This window comes from Lontra canadensis, unplaced genomic scaffold (genome assembly GCF_010015895.1).
Source record: "Lontra canadensis isolate GAN:19392208 unplaced genomic scaffold, GSC_riverotter_1.0 scaffold128, whole genome shotgun sequence".
NCBI lineage: Eukaryota > Metazoa > Chordata > Mammalia > Carnivora > Mustelidae > Lontra > Lontra canadensis.
The window spans coordinates 3,822,288-3,845,452 of NW_022631122.1; the positions used below are offsets into that span (position 1 = coordinate 3,822,288).

At 41.0% G+C, this 23,165-nt stretch overlaps 1 protein-coding gene across 11 annotated transcripts in view; it reads left to right on the plus strand.

Annotated features, from left to right (window-relative positions):
- AKAP13 (A-kinase anchoring protein 13) overlaps positions 1 to 23,165 on the plus strand; it is a 313,801-nt gene that overhangs the window by 207,160 nt on the left and 83,476 nt on the right. For all 11 annotated transcript variants that reach the window (XM_032842356.1, XM_032842358.1, XM_032842357.1 and 8 more), the window contains 2 exons: positions 9,779 to 9,854; positions 14,780 to 14,916. In XM_032842356.1, coding sequence (XP_032698247.1) covers positions 9,779 to 9,854; positions 14,780 to 14,916 — 213 coding nt within the window. The remainder of the gene's footprint in view (positions 1 to 9,778; positions 9,855 to 14,779; positions 14,917 to 23,165) is intronic.

Consider the following 23,165-nt stretch of genomic DNA (forward strand, 5'->3'; position numbering starts at 1 on the left):
CTCAAATTATTAACGTCTCAACACTGTTGTTGCTTCCTTTTCTGTCTCCTAATTCTGCTAAGAATCAGAATCTGGCCAAGCCTAGTCGCAGAGTCGGGTAAGAAGAGTGTTGATAGTACAGAGAACCAGCTTATCATCTGCTTATGGAAAAATCTCGGTCTTAGAGGTTACCTTTTGGAAAAGAGACTAACAGGCAAACAGGTGTGTTACCATGTTTGTACTCGGGACTTGGCGTTCTGTCTGGCCTATAGGAAGCACTCTGAATGTTTCCAGTGTAGCCACATAGTTCGGTCTTTAAGTTGTCTCTCGGTATGAGTGAGAAAGAAACAGTTGTTGAAGAACAGCACCAAGACAAGGGCCGACTTATCTGTGATATCAGATTCTGTAACGGGGCAGAAGGACGGGGGAGATGTTTTGTAACCCGGTTTATATCTCTTAAGCAGTTTATTTATATGGTAAGAACGATATGTTCACACAAGAAGACAGTATGCTTGGTGTTGCTGTCACTGTCTACGGGATGTGGTGGAAAATACTGATACGTGTTTTGACATTCTTTCTGCACTTGGTACACATGGCGCTGGCCTCTGGTTAATGGCATTGACCATGATTGGTAGCATCTGGCCCAGACCTTTCTTCTTTAGGTTTCCGGTACTCATACACCTGTTGTATTTCAGTGACTACTCAGTGTTTCCCAGGCTGTGGCCCACGGTTGGTAGAGTCGCGTCACATGGTTATTTATCTCTGTCATCCTGCAGTATGGGAGGCAAATGGAACCCATGGCATTTCTAACTCAGAAGGGTTCCTCACACTTGTCAACTGTGAGAACCACCCTGCCAGTTGTAGTCAGGGTCCCATCTTCCTCATCTGTCTGTTGCTGTGCCTTCGCACTGTTTCTTACGTAAGGCGGCTGCCCCCAAAATGGTGCCTGGCCAATTGTGTGGATGGATGTGTGTGTAGCTAACGGCCAGAGAGCTTCAGGAAGCCTTGTTATGCTACATTTCCCCATCCTTCCCTGGTGAAAAAGTCTTGATTTACCTGAAACCTGAACATTTTTCAATATAGGTTTTACTTTTAAATATTTGTAAATGAGGCCTAATTTGGAAGAAGGAACCAGCTGACAGCTGCGTTGTGGCCAGATTTGCTTAAGTGCCTTGTGTGCATAGAGATGGTGCGCCTCCTCGGCACATCGCTGTTAATTAGCTGTCGGTGACCGAAGCAGGCATCTGGACAGACAGCCCCAAACAAACAGAAGACATTTCTCTCAGTGGCAACATTCTGATATTCAGAAACTTGGCACCCAGAGTTCCATATATTTGTTTCATTTTCATGTTTTATTTTCTAAATATTCTTGTCCGAGGTAGACTGGGACTCTGTCTTCCAACTAATCGCCTCCAGAGATCTGAATTATACTTCGCCAGACTGTTTCAGTTTAGTATTGTTATTAAAGCTTGTTTAAACAATTGTTGAATTCCAAGACAAAGGAAAAAGTCAGAAGAGGCACTTGTGGGGCTGAGGAGAAAACGCCCTTGCTGTTTGTGAGTACGTCCTGCCTGGCCCAGTTCCTCCACATCCGCTACCTCGGGTGGGTTGGTTTGTTTATGGATCTGGTAAACGGAGGCAGAGTGATAACCTTGACGGCTCTCAGTCCTAACTTTTCATTCTCTGTAAAGTCACTGCAGATGATGCATTCAAAGATTAGTCATTAAGCATCCACCGTAAAATCCACACTCGTTACTCGGTTGGGAAACCCACGGAATTAAGATGTGCTTCTTTTCTCAAGAAGCTCACCCTTCAGAGCAGACGCTGTCACCGGTACAGTTAGTCCGCGAGGATACTGTCCGCGAATCTAGCCTCACAGGGTGTGTGTGGGCTCCTCTCCGAAATGGCATCGTGTCTCCTCCTGGGGCAGGAGAGAGATCCAGTCCAGCTGACGGTATTTTATAAACTTCAGTACTGTGAATCTAGAGATATCAAGAGGTGTTTACTTCTGATTCTTACCTGTTCTGATAAATAAAATTCTGATCTTTAATTCTGATCTTACCTGTTGTGTTAAATAAAACATGCTCTTTCCAAAGTCACGAGAAACGTCACAGTTGCCCAGTCCAGTAACTTCTAACTTTCATCTCCTTTGACGTCTCTGCTGCAGTTGGCACCTTGGACCTACCTTCTCTCCTCAGCCCTCTGCTTCCTTAACTTGTGTGAAACTAAAGCTCTCTAAAGCAGAAATTCTTTTGCTTCTACAAGGGTGTGGCAGTCTCTGACTTCCCCACTCACCGTGTCGTGCAATGCCTTGTCTGCAGCCGAAGCAGAAAGAGTCGTTAACTCTGGCCCCGGGTCTCTCTGTGTCATTTGTGACTTGACCAGAAATACGCGCAGCATTTACAGTGTTCCACTCATTCTCTTTTCTATTAATTTCAGCTCACGTTTTCCCAGGCAGCACACATCTCAGTGTGTGCAAGGCCCACAGTAACCAACCACTTCCACATCTCTCTCACATAAACTGGGAATCTTTGCAGGACACTTTCTTGACTACTTCTGCTTTTAAGGCTTCACAGAATGATTTGATATATAGGAGATATTTAATACTTTTTTTATTATTAAATAAGGAGAGAGGCAAACCTAAGGGTGATGCACATTACATCTTCATACTGTCTTCCTTTCCTAGAAAGTAACCAACAGATTAAAATATATTTTCCATTTAAAAAATATGTACTCCCAGGGTACCTGGGTGGCTCATTCAGTTAAGTGTCTGCCTTCCGTTTGGGTCATGATCCCAGGGTCCTGGGATTGATTAAGCCTGGCATCCTGCTTCCCTGCTCAGCTGGGAGTCTGCTTCTGCCCCACCCAACCCCACCATCCCCACTCCTATGCTCTCTTGTGCTCGCTCTCTCTCAAATAAATAAATAAAATCTTTAAATACACACACACACTCCCAGGAATACCACTTCATGCCTCCTAGGATGGCTACAATCAGACAGATAAACCGACAAGAACAGTTACAAGGGTTGGCACAGATACAGAAAGATAAAACACCAGTACGTTGCTAGTAGGGACATCAAAAGGTACAGGCCCTTCGGAGAAGTCTGGCAGTTCCTCAGAATGTTAAACGTGAAGGTATCACATGACCCAGCAGTTTCACTCCTAGGTGTAAACCCAGGAGAAGTGAAAACACACCCAAACAAAAAGTCGTACATGGATTTTCATAGCAAGCATTATTCCAAACTGCTAGGAAGTGAAAACAACCCAAATGTCCATCAATTGAAGAATAAATAAATAAATAAAATGTGGGTATCCCCACACAGCGGAAGATGATTCGGTAGTAAAAGCATGAAGTACTGATACGTGCTGTGACATGGGGAAACCTTAAAAACTCTTTGCAAAGGAAAAGCAGCCAGTCGCCAGAGACCACGTAATGTGTGGTTCCGTTTCTGTGAAGTGTCTGGAGTAGGCAAATCCACAGACACAGAACGTGGACTCAGGATTGCCCAGAACTGGGAGGTAGAGGTGGGGTGGGTACGAAGACTAGCAGATACAGTATCTTCTTGGCGGGATGAAGTGTTCTAAACTCAGACATTTGTTACCGGTTACAGGACTCTGCGAGGATCCTAAGCCATTGAATCATATGCTTTAGGTGGGTGAGTTTTAGAGTATATGAGTTACATCCCAGTAAAGATGTGAAAATGCCAAATTAAACACACATGCGTGTGCGCTTGCACGTGCACAGGCACACACACACACATTCAGTGTGCTGTGGTATCCTGGTATTAATCCTGGAACAGAAAAGAACATTAGTGGAAAGAGAAACGAAATCCAAATCCAGTCTAGAATTTAGTTAATGGTAATGTACTGATGTCAGTTTCCTACTATTGACGAATGTACCAGGGTTATGTAAGACGTTCCTCTTAGAGACACTGGGGAGGGAGGGGCAAATAAGAACTATGTACTATCTTTGTAACTTTCCTGCCAGCCTAAAGCTATGATAAAATAGAAGATTTCCCAAATTACATTTAAAAAACAAAAAGTAATTTGTAAAGAAAAATTTGGTAAACTACCGAAAAGCTAACGTAGATATTGTTTCTTTACGTTTATTCAAGCATAATCATTCAATGAAAAACTGAATCAGATTAAGGTTTTTCACCACATAGGTGTGATTCTGTCAAGAGACTTTTGCTTTCCACTGTGTTTAAATGTTTTAATACTATTTAATATATACTAACTGTCAAAACTGCGATAGGTACGAGATTTTACCCCTCTTGAAGGTTCCCAAGTTAGCCTGACAGTTTCTAGGGTGCTAGCTGAAGTCACAGGGCTCCTGGGTCCAGGGACAAATGAGTTTATTGCTTATTGCACAAAAAAGCACCGTGCGTATCGCTTCCTTGTTGGTTCCTCTTGTTTCCCAAGTCCCCCAAGGGCAGCACAGAGCAGTGCAGGAGGGCGCTGTGTCACAGTCGAGAAACCCCACCCTTAGGAAACCTCAGTTTTTATAATGGGCAGTGAGCCTGCCTGATCTTTGCCCTTGACTGAGACATTATCTTTATTATGCGAGACAGTAAACAAACCTACCCTTTGCTACGGAAAGAAACAGTATCTCTATTTTTCAAGGCTGTTTGATACACAGACTTTTTGGAAAAGATAGTTTAGAACAAAAGGACAATCAGTGCCTTTGCTCACAAGACCTGGGGAAGATAAGAGAGACCCATGAAGACTGTTCCTTCACCATTAATATGTTCTCACCACCGTTATTCAGAAATGAGTGTATTCAGTTGAAGAGATTTGATTTAGAGGCACCTGGGTGGCTGAGTTGGTTAAGCCTCCAGCTCTTGATTTTGGCTCAAGTCATGATCTCAGGGTTGTGATATCGAGCCCTGTGTCAGGCTCCGCTCAGTGTGGAGTATGCTTGAGATTCTCTCTCCGTCTCCCTCTACCCATACCACCACTCATGCTCACTCTGTTTCTCAAATAAATTAATCTTTTAAAAAAGATTTGCTTTAATCTTCATTTCATTATGTGTTAATTGTGATAAATAGATTAATTTTTTAATTTCGATTTAAACAATACATTATTGTAGTTACATACGATTAATGTATTAGTCACATTATGTATTTATCTATATATATTATACATTTTGCAAATTGTTTAACTTACTTTTTCTAATATACAGATGCCTAAAATGAAATGAAAGGTATAATCAGTCCCTTACATATTGAAGGCCAAGAACGTTCAGTTTACTCATTGGCTATGGAATTGAGAAGGCAATGAAAAATATCCTGAGATAAAGAACTTTTGCAAAGGTTCCTAAATTTTAATGAAACTAGAGGATTGTCATGTTAAGGTGTTTGGGAGTTATAAAAACTAAAAACACATATTGCACTTATATTTAAGGGATTTTTTCAGTTCTGTTGGGATATAATTTATATAAAGTCATTTATATATGATATAATTTATATTGTATATATATAATTTATATAAAGTCAAGTTGACGCATCAACAATTTGATGAGTTTTGACAAATGTTTAAGTAATGTATAATAATATCTTGAAGTTATGTATAGCAACTTCTGCAGTCACGGTAGGAATATTGCCGTCACTCCCAAAATTCCCTCCTGTCCCTTGCAGTCATTTGGTTCCTCCAGTCGAATCACTAAAAAACTTCTCACGCTATTTTTGCCTTTTCTGAAATACCATATGGAACCATGTACTAGGTGATGTTTTTGTCTGGCTTTTTTTTTTTTTTTTTCTATTAACATCATGATCTTGAGACTCAGCCATGCTGTTTGTATCAGTGGTTCATTCCTTCTTATTGTGAGTCTGGTGCATTGTATGAATGTACCACTATTTGTTTAGCCATTTACCTGTTGACAGCAAATTGGGTTGTTTCTAGTCAGGGGCTCAGCCGCTCTGAGAATCCCAGGAGAATTCTTTGTGGGAAGATATGTTTTGTTTTTCTTGGGTGAATGAATACCCGTCACTGGGATTGTTGTGTTGTATCAAATGTCTGTTAGTGACGTTATAAGAAATTGCTAACCTGCTGTCTGAAGCGGCTGTACTGTTTCACGCTCTTCTGGTAACGTATCAGTGCTCAGTTTCTTCATGTCTTTGTCAACACTTGGTATTATCAGTCTTTAATTTTAACCATTCTGATATGGACCATTAATTACTCTTTGTGGTTTCAGTTTGCTCTTTCCTGATGATTTATGATGTTGGGCACCTTTTCTGTGTTCTTTGCCAGTCATGTATATTCTTTGTTGAAATAATTTCTCAAGTCTTTTGCCCATTTTAAAACATGTTTGTTTGTCTTATTATGGCATCTTAAGAGGTTTTTCGTCGTCATTTATAATTTAATATGTGCTTTAATAATTTATATTTTAATATAGTTTCTATTACTAGTCCTTTAGCAGATAGATCCTGTATAAATATTTTCTCCTAGTCTGTGGTTTGTCTTTTCATCTTCCTAACAATGCCTTTGAGGAGCAAAAAAATTTAATTTTGATGTGGTCAATTTTTTCAGGTTTTCATGTGTGCTAAGAAATCTTTGCCTGACCCAAGATCACAAAAATATTCCCCTCCTCTAGAAGTCTTGTAGTTTTAATATTTAGGCATATTTTTAGTTCATTTTTATAGTTGATAAAAGATCTGAGGGAGACTTACAAATATTCAGGGTTTTTTTTTTCCTGCCAACCTTTTTTTTGTTTGCACGTGGATATCACTTGTTGCAGGATTATTTGTTCAGAAGAATGTTATTTTCCTGGTTGGAATAACACTCGGCATCTTTGTCAGAGATCAATAGGCCATATCTGTGAAGGTCTGTTTGTGGATTTTCTCTTACTCCATTGATCTAAAAGTTTGTCTTTGTGCCAGTATCACACTGGCTTGATGACTGTACCTTTTGTAATAAATCTTAGAATCAAGTAGTGATCGTTTGGGAGAGAATTCACAACTTAACAGGACTAAATTTTCTGATGTATAAACATGAGGTCTCTATTTAAGCATGCTTTAATTTTCCTCCTCAGTGTTTTCTGATTTTTAGAATACAAGTCTTACTCAGATTTTCTTAATGATTTTATATTCATTGATGCTATTGTAAATAGTATTACTTTTGTTTTTAATTTTTTTAATTGTTCACTGCTAACATATAGAACTAGTGCTGCTTTTTTATATATTGACTTTGTATCTTGCAACTTTGCTAAGATGATTTATTCCAGCAGCAGTTTTGTAGATTCCTGAGGATTTTCTATGGAGGCAGTCATCCTGTCTCTGAATAAAGGAAGTTTTATTTCTTCCTTTCCAGATCCGTGTGCATTTTATTTCTTTTTCTGCTTTACTGAATTGGCTAGAAACCCCTATACAGTGTGGAATAAATGTGATGAGCGTGGACATTCTTGCCTTGGTCTTGATCTCAGAGCGAAAGCATTTGGTCTCTATTAAGTATGATGCTAACTGTGGGTGTTTTGTGTGTGTGTGTGTGTGTGTGTATGTGTGTGTTGTTTTTTTTTTTAATAGATACCCTTTATCAGGCTGAGGAATTTCGTTTCTGTTTCCACTGTTCTATGAGTTTTATCATGAATAGATGTTTACTTTTGCCCAACACTTTCCTGCATTTCTTGATAATCATTAATTTGTGGCATTTTTGGTCTGTTAATAAATTGATTTTTCAACATTCCTGGAATGAACTTGGTCTTGACAACTTGATCTCTTTTCTGTGTGCTAGATTCAGTATCTTAATTTTCGTTCAGGATTTTGCAGCTGAGTTTCTGAGGGATTTTGATTTATATTTTTCTGATAATGTCTGTCTAGGTTTACTGTCCAGGGGATGCTGGACTCATACAAATGAGCTGTGTGTTGTTCCTTCCTTTTCTATTTTGTGTAAGAGTTTGTGTAGAATTGGTATTACTTCTTCCTTAAATGTTTGGTGGCATTCACCACTTACGTCTTCTGGGCCTGTAGATTTCCTTATAGGAAGGTTTTTAACTGAATTCAATGTCTTTAATAGAATAAGGGTATTCAGGTTATCTTCTTGAGCAAATTTTGGTAGTTTGCGGTTGCCATGAAATGTTTCCATTTAATCTAACTTGTTGAATCTGTTACAGTGATGTTCATAATATCTCTTTGTTATCCTTCCAATGTCTGTAGGATCTGTAATGATGACTTCTTTTCATTCCTTATGCTTGCAGTTTTTAACTTTCATTCTTGGTCAATCTGGGTAGACTTTACTGATATCATTGATCTAGTCAGAGAATCAGCTTTTGGTTTCATCAATTTTCTTTTTATTTTTTTAAATATTTTATTTATTTGTCAGGGACAGAGAGAGGGAGAGGGAGAGAGAGGGGCAGGCAGAGGGAGAAGAAGCAGGCTCCCCGCTGAGCAGGGAGCCCGACATGGGACTCGATCCCAGGACCCTGGAATGGTGACCTGAGCGGAAGGCAGACGCTAAACTGACTGAACCACCCAGGCGTCCCTGATTTTATTTTTCTGTTTTCTATTTCATTGACATCTGTTCTTTGTTTTCTTTATCCTATTTGCTTTGGGTTAGTCTGCCTTTGCTAGTTTATTAAGGTAGAAACTTAAATCATTGATTTGCGACCTCTTTTCTAATATAGGCATTTAATGTTACAAATTTTGCTCTAAACACTGTTTTAGCTTTGTCTCACAAATTTTTATATGTTATGTTTGAATTTTTGAGTTTGAGATATTTTCTGATGTTTAACTAATTACACAATGATTCCTAAAGATTTCTTCTTTGATTCATGGATTTTTAAGTTTTTGTGTGTTTTTTTTTATTTTGTTTTGTTTTGTTTTTTTAAATGTTTGTGGTTTTTCCAGGTAACTTCTTATTTTGGTTTCTGATTTTGATACTGTTGTGGTCCGACTGCATATGTAGTATGATTTTAATCCTCAAATTTGATACTTCTTTTATGCCACAGAATATGGTCTGCTTTGGTGAACATTCCATGACTATTTGAAAAGAATGTGTATTCTGCTATTGTTGGGTGAATTGCTCTGTATGTGTTGGGTGGATCAAAGTGGTTGCTAATATTTTTCAAGTTTTCTGTATCCTTACTGATTCTGTGTCTAGTTTTATCAGTTATGGGGAGAGTACTATTGAAATCTTTCATGGTAATTTAAAAAATTATATTCTTTTAAATTTAATGATAGTAGATGGTTATGATGTTAGTTAGATGACTGAGAGCTGTAAAGGCTAAATTAAAAAAATATTTTAGGGGAATGTTTTCTTCTTAATATGCTTTGGATTCCCATAGACTTGTTTTCCATTGCCAGTCCTGTCGCTTACTACCTCAGCAACACTGATGAGCTTATTCTTTGGATACGGGTAATACAAACTTCTTGTAGCTATTGTGGGGATTAAATTAATAATACATAGAATTCTCTACTGTCTGATCTCCAGTGGACAGTAACTCTTGAATACATAGAAATTATTTTTGTATTTTTTTTAACTTGCAAGTAAAGATATCAAATATCTATTTTAATCTTGGATGCATTGCATTTGTTAATTTTTTTTTTTTTAAATTTCACCCTTGGCCTGCACCAGGTTTTCTCTTTGTGTATCTTTTTCCTGTTGCTTTTATTGGAGCCTTAATTGAGCATAGCATGCCTTGATTGTGTTGTGAAAAGGATTTTTTTCTTGTCCTAATTTTTCTCACTTGACAATAAAGTATTAAAAAGGTAAGAGTGTTGGTACAACAGATACACTTGCAGCAGCTGTAAAATCATCTCACATTACTTCGCTGTCTGAAAGTCGATGTGTTTTTCTTTTCTTTCAGATAAATCGAGAAAGCTGGTGTACGATAAAGCCGTGCCCCGATACAGCACCTCTGTTGGCCCCCACAGAGAGCCCAGGTGAGCAGTGGTCTTCCAACTTCCAGGTGCTTGAATAACTGTGACTTAAATCTCCATTTTTTACACTGCAGTCCCTGTCTGATTACAGACCTCTTTTGGAGTACTGTCCTTCCTTACTGTGCCATGCAGTAAATCAGAAGAGAGGGGTATGTGTGATTTGGTTTGTAGGCATTTTGTCTCAACTGAGAATATGGAGTGTCCTAGAATTAACCTAAATTTCATGTGAATCATGTGAATCTTCACATGTGGCTTTTTGACTCATCACTTCTGTGAAGGCATCTGTGCTGGGCACATACCTAGGATCGTGGTTTCTCAGTCTGATAAAACTATACATATTTATTGAGAACTAATCCTGTGGCTCTCCATTTTGGCTGCACATCAAAGTTATCTGGGGAGATATAGAAATACACCGCTGCCTGGGTCCTGCTCGCAGAAGTTGTGGTTTAATAGGGCCTAGGCTGTGAGCTGGACCTCAGAATCTTTGAGAAAGCTCCTTTGGTGACTCCACTGCATAGCCAGGATTGAGAACCCTAAACTTTGGAAGTATTGTCCCAATGGAGCCTTTCCTTAAACACCCATGAAGTGTTAGTAACAATAGGTGAGGGTCAGCTGCTAAGCCCTGGCTTGTTAATGGCTTGTTAATGACATAGCATATAACTTGTGGGTAGTTAAGATGCCCATCTTTTTCCCCAGGTTTAGCCACTAATTCACAGTGATGTAAGGAAAGTTCCCTAATGTCTGTGCACTCTATTGTCTCCCATCTCTCAGGAGTTACTAGCTCTCAGTGGGGCATGTTGCCTGAATGACACGGTGCGTAACTGTAAGTCCCTGGGCCTGTTGTGAGTGCTGGTAATTTGTACCCTGGGCTCTTGAGTCGGCTTGAGTCAGCAACACCTCTGTTTACCTTTATAGGTTTTACTGACCTGCTTTAAAATTTACTGAATCCTCACTGACAGGTAGTTGTGGATGTCCTGTGGTAGTATTAAATCGAAACACAAACTTTGCAAATCCTGTATCTCCCAAGAGCTTTCCTACTGATTCTCAACTCTTCGACTTTATTCTGAAGGAAGTATTAGAGACAGAAATGAAAAGTGTTCTTCCCTAGTTTTGTCTCACATGGAGGATATTATGCTGTAGTTTTGTTTAGGGTCCCAGCATGCTGTAAGATTGACCCTGTTCACGGATTTAGCTGACACTTAACACCCCACCCAGCCCTCTAGAATCTTCTACTTAAAAGTATACTACTTCCTGTATCTTGGTTCCTTGAGCTGTTCAGGGTCTTTTCTGAAAGTACAATAACACCCAGCCATGCACGCAGTGAAACTGTCTTAAGTTTCTCCTCATGCTGGAGTTCAGTTTACTCATTTAAAGAAAGGAATTTTGAACCCCTGAGCATTTTCCCCAGGATGTCCTCTTGGATTTTGTTGACCGTGTCCACTCCATACTCCAGCCCCAAGCATAACTACTTTGGTGTTTTTAGAGTGGGTCTTTTTAACCCTCCACGCAACAGCATCCGAGATCTGGATTTTGCTATGGAGCTTCAGACCTGAGTTTTTGATTTTAGCAAATTTTGGGGTGAGTTCTAAGCCTTTTGGATCCTGGAGGTTTCATTTATGTTACGAATACGGCTCAAGAGAGCAATAGTTTAAAACCAAGGAGGATAACATGTTTTAAAATCACTTTCGATATTCCTCCATTATGGATAAATACAGATTTATTTAAGTACAAATAAATACCAGTGCATCCTGAGTAGCATGGTTCAGCAAATCCCAGTGGGCGCTGCTGGTGGTTTTTCCTGTCTTTCATGGCCTGCTATAATTTGCTTGCATGTGTATAATTTTAGACCCAAATGACTAGACAGCATCTTAAAAATGACACGTTTTCCTAGCTTTTAAAGAAGTTAATGTCTCAGAACACAAAAGTTTATAGGTAGGTTTATATACGAGTCATAATACAGGACTGACCCACGTCAAGGTAATGTCCTTACCAGATACTTGCACAGCGTAGGTTAATCCCAAAGGCTCGACTTCATTAGGTGTGTTTGTCACACACCTGCTGTGTGCAAAGGGGCAGGGCTCTGGTTACCGTTTTCATAAATTCTTTCTAACGGTCTCTACAGCTGTTTTAGGGAAGTTCTGATCATCCCATTTCACTGGTGTGGAAATGAAGGCTTAGGGGTTAAATGACTTGTTTCCTGGGATCCTTCTGCTAAGTCAGTGGAGGGAGATTTAAGCCAAACAGGGCCGACTCTAAAATCAGTCAGTGCTCAGTGTTCTTGCTTCTACCTGCATGTGTTGCTCCCCCTTATTCTTAAGGAAGAGGGCCGGTAGGAAGGCCTGTGACACAGGGTGGGAATGAGCTTTGCCTTTTGTGGGGTTTCATGATGGCTTAGGGTCATTTTCTCCCCCTTGTTCCCTGTTTACTTACTCTTCTCCCCCCACTGCCGGCCTCCAGCTCAACAGTTAGGATTGTATCACACAGCGGAGTCATCCTCCAGCTTGATTTGCTGGCCCAGATTTATTTTCTGGGTGAGCTCTTCCTACCAGGGCTGAATCTGGATCTTCCCTGTGAATTTTCCATTAGAACGTCTTGAATTGGTTTGTTTTCCAGTCTGGACTTGGGACGTGGTCTGTTTGCCTGCCAGCTGGAGACCAGCAGCTCAGCATAGTTGCTGTGACAGCCCTTTCTTTTCTTGGCCAGCCCCCTGTTTTCCCTTCAACCATGAAATGGAGTTTTTGATTTTTCCAAGTGGGGAAAGGGGGAGAAGTAGAAAGGTCACACACACCAACTCCACCTAAATGAGTACATACTCTCCGAAATTGGTGGCGGGAGGGGTGGTCCAGAATACCCATGATTTCCAGTCTTTTAAAGGCAAGGCTATTCCCATTGAATGAAACACTCAGAAATAGTTTGGACCAACCGAGATTGAAATAGATTAGGGTCTTTTTTTTTTTTTTTTCCTTTAATGAAACATTTTCAGATTAATCTGTGGGCCCCGCCTCGCTCCTGGTGGCATCCTTTGTGTACTTCTGTGTTGGAACTGTCTCTTCATATGTCTGCTTCTATTACAAGATTGTAAATTACCCCACACACATACACAGACTAAATATCTCTTTTTATTTGGATAATCCCCAATACCTAGTCAAATACTAACTGACAGAGGAGGTAATTTTATGGTCAAGCAGTTCATGACCTGTATACCAGTACAGTGCTTCTTTGATCCTTCCTCTAAGATTCCCAGCTAATCCAGCGCAAAAAATTTATTAATGATCAATAATTAGCTAATTCAGATAAGAAGAAACTTTCTTTTCTCATCCTGCAGTGTGCACGCACACATGTGCTCTCTCTCTCTCTCACACACACACACACACACACACACACACACGTACAATTACTGTCCAAACATAGACCCTGAGAATTTAGGGAGACGTTGGGGGTTGTCTAATCTCCACTTCCCCTTCTGTGTATGCATCTTTTCTGAAACCTCTTGACAAAGTCGTTCAGCCTTTGTTCCACCCCTTCTGGTGAAGTGACAGGTTACTTTCTGAAACTCCCAACCCATTGCTCAGAAGCCTACTTCTAGCAAAGCTCCGTGGCTTCCACACAGCAGGCTTGTTGTTCGGCCTCTGGAACAGCACACAGCACATCTGCAGCTGCCCTTAGACACATTTTCTTCAAGCTCCTGGGCAAGCCACGTGGTTCTCGAGTGTTTCCACTGTTGTGACCTCATCACCATGCATGCATTTCTGTTTATCAGTGTTTGACTTTAAATGTTACCTAGGGACAGACATCATCCTGTGGGTGCAGTCTAGCTGTCACATAATGGTAGGACTGCCCCCATTTTGGACTTGGGTACATTGTCTATTAATAGAGTCTAAAGCCATCGGTATTTTTTGTTTTGCTGTCACCTTATATCATCAGCCCCTCTTGAATCTGCTTTCAACCAAAACCTCCAGGTGGCGTGTTCACGACCTGGTAGCCTTCTGATCTGTTGTGTCCGTCATCTCTTAGTATCATCTGCAGAGTTGATATATGTCTGTCTGAATCCCATATAAAAATGCTAACTGAAATGGAAATGCTTCACTCTCCACACTTCTTGAAGGAGGTTGATATCTACCCACTAGCTGACTTTCTTTGGGCTCCTGCTTTTACCGCATACAAATATTTTTAATTCTTTTGCTTCCAGGTCTTATGTCCCTTTTGTGTACAGAATTAATAGGAGAAAGTGGGTTAAATACCTTACTAATTTCAGTGTACTGAGTGTTTAGAATTCCTTGATCTACAGCATAATGTTTCTGCCAGGGCACCCTCTGTCTGATTCACCAGTGTCCCTAGGATAGTTTCTGAACTGAAGACAGATTCTAGAGGATACATTTCTCTTTAGTGCATTATTCCCCCAATGTCAGGTCTGTTTAAGGTAGAAGCTAAACAATTATATTTCTGTTATTACTCAGTAGAACCCATAAGTGCAATATACTGACGTTTGTTTTAGATATGCTTCCCCTCCTTTATTAATCCTAGTATTGGCTGGGTAACAAGTTTCCAGAAAGAACTTAAGTCTTAGAAATTTGGCCATAAACCCTATCACATAGTTTCCTAATAAAGGACATCTGATTTTAGTAGCAAAAGAAAATATTTTTTAACTACCAAGGGGAAAAGATTACCACTTAAATACCTAAATATAGATGGAATTCTGGTTCTAAATTGCCATTTTATCTTTTGGTACCTTTGGTTTACATGGCAAACTCATGGTTGTCTTATAGTAACTGTCACCCTAGAATTGGGATACTAGAGTTAAAAAGCTACTAATCTGACCATGTCCTTTACAGCTGCTTAATACTGGAAGGAGGGGACGTTAGTTGGTTGACTTACAAGGCGAATTGCTGCAATGAAAAGGTATTGGCTGAATATATTTTCTTCCTCAGAATGTGAGAACTTCCTGGATGTTGGACTGGGCAGAGAGTGTGCCTCAAAACAAGGAGTCCTCAAAAGAGAATCCGGCAGTGACTCTGACCTCTTTCACTCACCCAGCGAAGAAGTGGACAGCATTATCTTCCCCAAGGTACTGTCCGCCCCAGTACGCGACTCCTGCCGACCGTACTGAGCATCTCCAGCTCTGTGTGATCCTGGAGAAGAAAGTGTCCTCCCTTCCAGAGAAGGGAGCTCCAGGTGTCCGGGGCTTAGAAGAAGGCATCAGCCACTTTATCCTCTGTAGCATTGTGGCTGGTCACACGCAGGCTTTGAAACCTAACGAAATGGGAGTTCCTTTGGTGTGAATTAAATCAGAGGAAGGTGAATGCTTTTCAGTGGGCAGGAAGGGACCGCAGCTCAGACTGTAACACGTCATGTGTGTAAACTAACCATAGAGGCATTTCTGATTAATGTGTTTAGGCCTGAAGCTCGTTGCCCAGCTTGGTGAGGTCACCCCTCCTCATCTAGCCTGCTTAATTGGAATTTTCTAGATCTCTGCTGGGGAACCCAGACTTTCTTCTCCCCAGTGAAGAGCCAGACCCATGCACATGAGTCACCGTGTGTTTTCATATCATCTGAGGCTCGCCGAGGGGTCGGGGGATGGGGGCGGTTTGCTTTCTTTTGCTTATGTTTGTATCTAGTAGCAGCGAGTTCTGTTTTGTCTCCTGAGAAGCAGAATAGCGGGCTTTCCCACAGCACGATCCGCAGTGGTGCTCAGTCACACACCACACGTGGTTGTCTTAATCGCGAGGGGGTGAGGGGGCAGAAACACAGCAGCTGTGAGCACGCCTTTGTGAAGCTGTCCCTTAAGTTACGGGAGAGGCTTGGCATCCTGGGATCCTGGGCTAGTGCATATTTAAAGCCTCTGTAAATGTCCCCTCAAACACTTTCTTTTCACTTGTCCAGGGGCTCTCATGTGCCCATTTTGGCCTCCCCTAATTCTTTTCCACCATGTTCCTTTTCCTTGTCCTCACTGTCTTCCGGGAGGGTCCTTGGAAAAATTCACAGAACTTCAGGATTCCTGTCATTGTTACTTGCAACAGATTGATTCAGTGGGTTCTGTAAACTAAAAAAATCTGCACCCTGGGAAGATCTCTCCTCCTTTGAGTTGATCTAGAAAGAGGGAAATCATGATTTTTTTTTTTTTTTAATAATAGAATTTGGGTAATTTCCACTGTGACTTTGAGATTTTCATTGTAAGGACTTCTGAACCATCCCCCACTGCCAAGAGGAATGACATTCTGAAGGGGCATGTCTCTCAGAATATTTTATTTGTGTCTTAGATAAACAGATGATATCTCTTAGTTCCCGCTTCAAAATCGAATCACGGACAATCACGGAAACTGGGTCATGAATACCCGGGGATTTGTTAAACATTTATGTGTGTCTGAAATTTTTCATAGTCAAAAGGTGTTTTAAAATTGCGGAGTCATGGGGCGCCCGCGTGGCTCAGTGGGTTAAAGCCTCTGCCTTCGGCTCAGGTCATGATCCCGGGGTCCTGGGATCGAGCCCCGCATCTCTCTCTCTCTGCCCACTTGTGATCTCTCTCTCTGTCAAATTAAAAAAATAAATAAAATTGCGGAGTCTTCATTAAGAAAGACTTGCTTGCTCCCTCCTAGGTGCGTGAGAGTTCGTCCCTGGACGCTGCCATGTCTGCAGAATGGTAGTGATCTCTGCTCGCTAAACCCAGTGATTTTCCTAACTAAAGAGAATTCCAGTTTCCTCTGTTTTGCGTCCTTACTCAAACTGCCAAAAACGTTGAGGAGATTGTTCAGACGAATGGCTGGTGCTAGATTGGGCAGTTTTTTCAGGATGACTAGACAGATAGAATTGCTAAGAGTTGGAGCATACTCCCCAGAGCAACTTCTACCCACATTTTGTACCGCAGTGGCTCAGAAAAACCAGAAACGGTGGGTGCACCGTCATCTCTTTGTGCGAGCACGAGAATGTCGCGTGGCCTGGGGCGAGATCTGGAGGGTTCTTCCTCTTAGCTCTTTCCACTTTCCCAAAGTTGGTTGTGACCAGGAGAGGTTTTGCAATAAGAGTTTTCTCTAGCTTTCCTAAAGCCAAGGGGTTGCGTATGAAAGGAAAAGGGGAGAGCAGAGAGCAAGAGAGAGACAGGCTAATACTTAACAAAGTGGTTACTGTGTACTCAACACTGACCCGAATTTCTTATAATGTATGTGATCTCATTTTGAGCTCCCCACAACCCTGTGAGGTGGGTGGTTTTATCCTCATTAAACTCCTGAGGGAATGCGGGCTCTGACTGGTAGAGAGGTGTCGTCCAGATTACTCAGCTGGTAAGTCACAGTCCTGAGATCGTACGTAGGCCTGACTCTCAGATCTCTTCCCTGTCTCGATCTCCAGACACCTGCTTTAATAGCCAGTGATTTATACAGAAGCAGGGTGGTGTCCCTCCCCGGCTGCCTCAGTGGACAGCCACACAGCGTGTGCTGTGAAACATCACCCTGTCCTGGAGTGCCTTCCCCTCTCCCGTCTCTAAAAAGTCATCTCTGGGCAAGGCATACAACATTTTTCTCTGCGAACCATGAGTAGTGCGTTAGGTCACTTCCTACAGCCGTGTGTGTGTGTGTGTGTGTGTGTGTGTGTGTGAGAGAGAGAGAGAGAGAGAGACAGACACACACACACACACACACACACATACTCTGGCCTCATAGAGGTCTCTTCAGCCTGCAGTGTTGGTCACAAACCCTTTGCCTTACCCTTCAGTTTCCATCCAGCCTGCCTTCCAGTAAATATGACTCGGGTGAGAGGAGCTTCCTGATTACTCTTCTGAATATTTGCTAGTTCTAAGGTCATCGTCTTCTCCATAGATCAACAGCATAAAATTTAGATTTTTTTTTAAAAGATTTTATTTATTTACTTGAGAGAGAGCACACGAGTTGGGCGGAGAGGGAGAAGCAGGCTTCACCGCTGAGCAGGGAGGCCAATGCGGGGCTCGATCCCAGGACCCCAAGATCATGACCTGAGGTAAAAGCAGACACTTAACCAACTGAGCCACCCCAGGCGCCCCTAGGTTATGTTTTTAAAATAGGAAGAAATCTTGGACTTTTTCTTGGCACTTGCAAAGAAAGAGTGATCATAAAATACATAATCTCGGCTACCCTATTATCCAAAAGGTTAATTGAAGTCCACGAAAATATTCATAGTCGCTCTTTTCCCAAGGAGAATTAGATAAAGAGCTCACACCTTGTTTTTTTTCTCTAGGCTGTAAAATGTATCCACAACTGAGAAAATCCGAGTAACTCCCCTAAGATGCTAAGTCTTAAGGAAGCACACTTCCTTTCTTACGCTAGTTCGCTCTCAAGTACTTGGTCACCAAGCCAAAAAGTTTTTAGCCTTTCAGGTATAAAAGTAGCTGTACTTAAAGAACCCAAATTCAAAAAACTTTATTATTTATGCATGCACAAGTATTGAAACTTACTATAATTTCAGAACTGTGAAGCAGCTCACTATCACATGCTTAAGATTCTTAGACAAATTATTGCACACAAATGTATTAAGCAGTTGGCACATATTAGGTATTTAAAACATAAGCTGTTATTTGCCAAAGGCACATGACAGAGTGCCTTGAGTATCATAGACAACAATTTATAAATATTTAATGAATAAGTTATTAAAAATTAAAGGACTAGTATTTTAGCAATATTAAACATTCCTTCGGGTGTGGTAATAGAAAGTGTGTAGTTTCTATATTTTTATATATATATATATATATATATTATATATAATGTTTACCCTTCTCTCTATACCTATACATTACCAATCTGATGTGATTCTTGGTTAAGAGAGCCAGTCAGGCATTTTCCCCCAACATTTTATTGAGAAAATGCTGCAGCATCCAGGGAAGATGGAAGAGCTGTGCAGTGAGCACCCACCACCTGGATTCCACCATTAACGTCATACCCTTGCTTTGTTACACACCTGTGCAACTGTCCTTCCTTTCTCTACTCACCAGTTGGTGCATCTAATTTCTTCAATGCATTTTTTTTAATTTTTTTAAGGATTTTATTTATTTGACAGAGATCACAGGTAGGTGGAGAGGCAGGCAGAGAGAGAGAGAGAGAGAGAGAGAGAGAGAGAGGTGGGGAAGCAGGCTTCCTGCTGAGCAGAGAGCCCAATGCGGGGCTCCATCCCTGAACCCCGGGATCATGACCTGAGCCGAAGGCAGAGGCTTTAACCCACTGAGCCAGCCAGGTGCCCCTCTTTAATGCATTTTTAAGCAAGCTACAGGTAACAATCCACTTTTACCCCTAAATACTTAGAATTCAGTAATAGAGTTGTTTTTTGTTGGTTTATTATAAATTCTCCATGCAGTGAAATGCACAGTTCAGTGACTTTTCCCTCGGCTTTATGAGTTATAGCGGATAAAAATTGTGCATATTTAAATGTACAAGAAGATGCTTTGATAGGCAAGTTGTGAAATGCTTACCACAATCAGGCCGGAAGTGTCTGTCACCTACAGAGTTACCTCTTTGTGCAGGTGATAAGAACACGTGAGAGTCACTGTCCTAGCAGACTTCAGGTCCACAATGCATCGTTAGCAACTGTGGTCGTCATGCTGTCCATGGGGTCTTCAGAATTGCTTCATCTCCTGAGAGCTTGGTCCCTTCGACCAACATCTCCCCATTTCCCCCACCCTCTGGGGAAGCCCTGTTCTACTCTGTTGCTCAGAGTTGCCATTTGTGGTTTCCATATAGAAGTGACATCATGTAAAAGTTGTCTTTGGCTTATTTCACGTAGCGTGATGCCCTCAGGGTCCATCCATGTTGTTCCAAATGCCAGGGTTTCCTCCTCCTTCTTCTTCTTCTTCTTCTTTTTTTTTTTTTTTTTTTTTTAAACTCTGAGTGACATTTACTTTACCTGTTCAGCCGTCTGTGATGCGTAAGCTGCTTCCATGTCTTGGCTGCTGAGAACATGGGAGTGCAGGTACCTCTTCAAGACCGTGGCTTAATTTCCGTTGGATATATACCTAGAAGTAGGATATTGCTAGATTCTAGAGAACAGTTCTAGTTTTAATTTTTTGAGGAACCTACTTACTGTTTTCCATAATAGCTGTACCTCGGTGACTTTTAACAAACCCATTCATCTTTATAACCCAAACCTCCGTATGGATCAGGCTGTTACCTTCACTTTGGGGAGTTTGGTTATGCCCCTTCTCAGTCTGTCTCAACCCCCGGAAGCAACAACTGTTCCAATTTTTTCCCATCACAGGTTAGTTCTCTTTATTTCAGAGCCTCATACAAACAGAATATGAATGTTACTATTTCTACTGGGTAGACTAGTGGAACTGATAGATCATATGTTAGGTATAAGTTTAGTCTTATAAAAAGTGGCCAGACCTTTTTCCACAGTAGTTGTATCATTTTACATTCTCACCAGCAGTGTATGAGAATTTTGGTTGCTCTGTGTTCTTATCAACATGTATAATTGTTTTAACTTTAGCATTTCTGGTGTGCGTGTAGTGGTAGCTCATTACCGTTTCGATTTACATTTCCTTGACAACCAGCGATAATGGTAAACACATTCTCATGTGTTTATTGACCACTTGCATATCGTCCTTTGTGGAGTGTCTGTTCACATTTCTTGCCCATTAAAAAAAAAAACTGATTTGTTTGTCTTTTTGTTGTTGAGAAGTGGGAATTGTATATGGTATCCTGGATACCAGTACTTCATTAGATTATGTTTTGCAAATATTTTCTTGCAGTGCATGGCTTCCCTGTTTGTTTTCATAAACATGTGTTGTTGTACTAAATGTTTAGAATTTGGGTGAAGTATAATGCATCCATTTTTTTTTATGGCTGTTGCTACCTGTGTCCTGTCCTGTTACTGATTTGTCTGCCCCCCCCCCCCATCAAGATGTTTTCTTTTAGGACATTTATAATTTTGGCTTTTACATGTAGGACTGGAGTCCATCTTAATTTTTTAGAACATTTTTTATCACAGATCTGTTGTATATAATAATGGGACTGAGTCCTAGCTGTACTTAGAATCATCTGGAGAGCTCTAAGAAGAAGAAAAAGAATCTGGCCCTTACCCTAGACCAGTTAAATTAGAATCTTACTATGTAACCTCACTAGACCTCAGATTCTCGTGTATCAAATGAGAATAATACCTACTAAGTCAAATGTGAAAAGAACAAATACATCTAAATCACTTAGTGCAGAGCCCCCCATGTGGCAAGTATCCAGTAAATAATCGTTAATCACATTTATGGAATAGTCACGTTGCACGTATACCCAAGTAAAAGTCATCGTTTCCCCAGCTTTATGTAGACAGCAGCAGCATTTAATTTAGCCTTTTTCGTTAACTTTTATTTATATCATTATTTTGTAATTTCAGTTTCCCTACTTTATTTTACCTTAAAGTAAGCAAAACAGTATCCTTGGGTCACTGCCCCCAGAGTCCAAGCTGTCGCACGGGGGCTAGAGCTTGTGGACAAGCCTTTGTATTACTCACTAGGCCCATTTTTTGCAAGCTTTCTCTTTGACTCCTAGAGATCTTTGTAAGCCTGATCACCGTTTGCAGATTTTCAAGATGGCATAAACTGTAAGGAAAAAGAAGCTGTTGGTAGCCACGATAGTTTTTGTGTGTGTTTCCATCCTCCCATATGCAGGAGGAAAACCATTCAGGACAGCTCGTGGAAGGAAGGGCTCATGTGTCAGTCTCAGCTCTAGACTCAGTTGTCTTCCTTCCAGTGCACTCACTTTGGCACAAACAAGCACAGCTCCCAGCCACCCCTCCTCTCCTGTGTCTACCTTTCTGCGTCTCTCTTCCTTCTCCGTCCTAACCCACTCCCAGTACTGCATCTTACGGGAAACAAAAAATAAAAAAAACTTGTATTTAGCAGAGAATTATATTGGCCATCTGCCTTTAAGGGAAGAAAAACTACATTGGCACCTTTTCTGCAGACAATCAGGACTAATACAAGTCTCTGAAAGTCATTTAATTAGCAGACTTTTTTTTAAGATTTTATTTATTTATTTGACAGAGATCACAGGTAGGCAGAGAAGCAGGCAGAGAGAGAAGGAGAGATGCATACTCCCTGCTGAGCAGGGAGCCCAACACAGGGCTCTATTCCAGGACCCCGGGATCATGACCTGAACTGAAGGCAGAGGCTTTAACCCACTGAGCCACCCAGATGCCCCAATTAGCAGACATTTTAAGAGAAAAGACTTCTCCAAAGAAAGACCCAATATATAATTCAAAAACTGTTTAAGAATGGCTTCAAATATTAGGCATGGAACATTCTGTTATGTGACAGAAGCCATAATTTTTCCCCTTCTGGTTTATAAATGGAAAAACAACATCCCCAAACCTGCTACTTTCTGTGGGGGGGAGGGGACAATGGTGAAAATATTGCTTCTTGTATCTCTTTATTTGGCAGATATCCATAAGAACTTATTATTAATAAGTTAATTAGTTCAGAGACCGGAAGGGAATAAAAAAATCAGACGCTTAAAAAACCCACTTGTTCCCTCTGTTCATGATGAAAATAGACAGTACCTTGCCTGATATTAAGGTCTGGCCTCTTCCGATGGAAAGATCATCATCTTAGGTAGACACATTGAGAAAGTGGCTCATCCATAGACCAATGCGTAGCAGCACAAAGACTGAGACCATATTCTGGGTTTAATTTTTTATTACACCCCTGACTACTTTCTGTTCTGCCAGGGTAGCATAAAGACATCATGAAGCTGGGAAATTCTTTTGAGAACACATAAGTCTTGGGCAAAAGTAATTCAGAGCCTTCTTTAGATTCAATCCGGCATTAAAGAAAAACCATTCACCTCCAATATTTAGGAATGAAGACTGACCTCAATTATTGAGTTTGTCCTGGTTTTCCCTTTTCCAAGTAATAACTACAGGCTCATAATTGTTGAACACTAGGAGGTGTCCTAGCACACACCAGGATCAACACCGTGTCGCAGATCTGTGCCAGACAGATTTCTTCCTTAAAATGTGTACAAACAGGCCAACAATAATTTTCCCATCTTGTTTTAATGTCTTACAAAAGGGTGGATGCTTGTTTGTTAAGTCCCGGGTGAGTAAAGTACCACAGAGATAACAGGTGGTCTTTCAAGGCGGTGCCCCTGCAAGGCCATTAGGTGCCAAATCAAGAGGAAGGACCTGTTCTGTCGTCCGCACATCATTTCCTCATCGGGAAGCCCCAGCTTGTGAGAATATATGATAAATGGCCAAATGGAAACTTGAACTCATTTTCATTTCCTTCAAAGCCTAGCTTGTGTGTTTGACAATAAGCCCATCATGCATTTTGCTTTACGTGGCCCTTCTGTTTGTCCCTTGGTACTCTTCTGA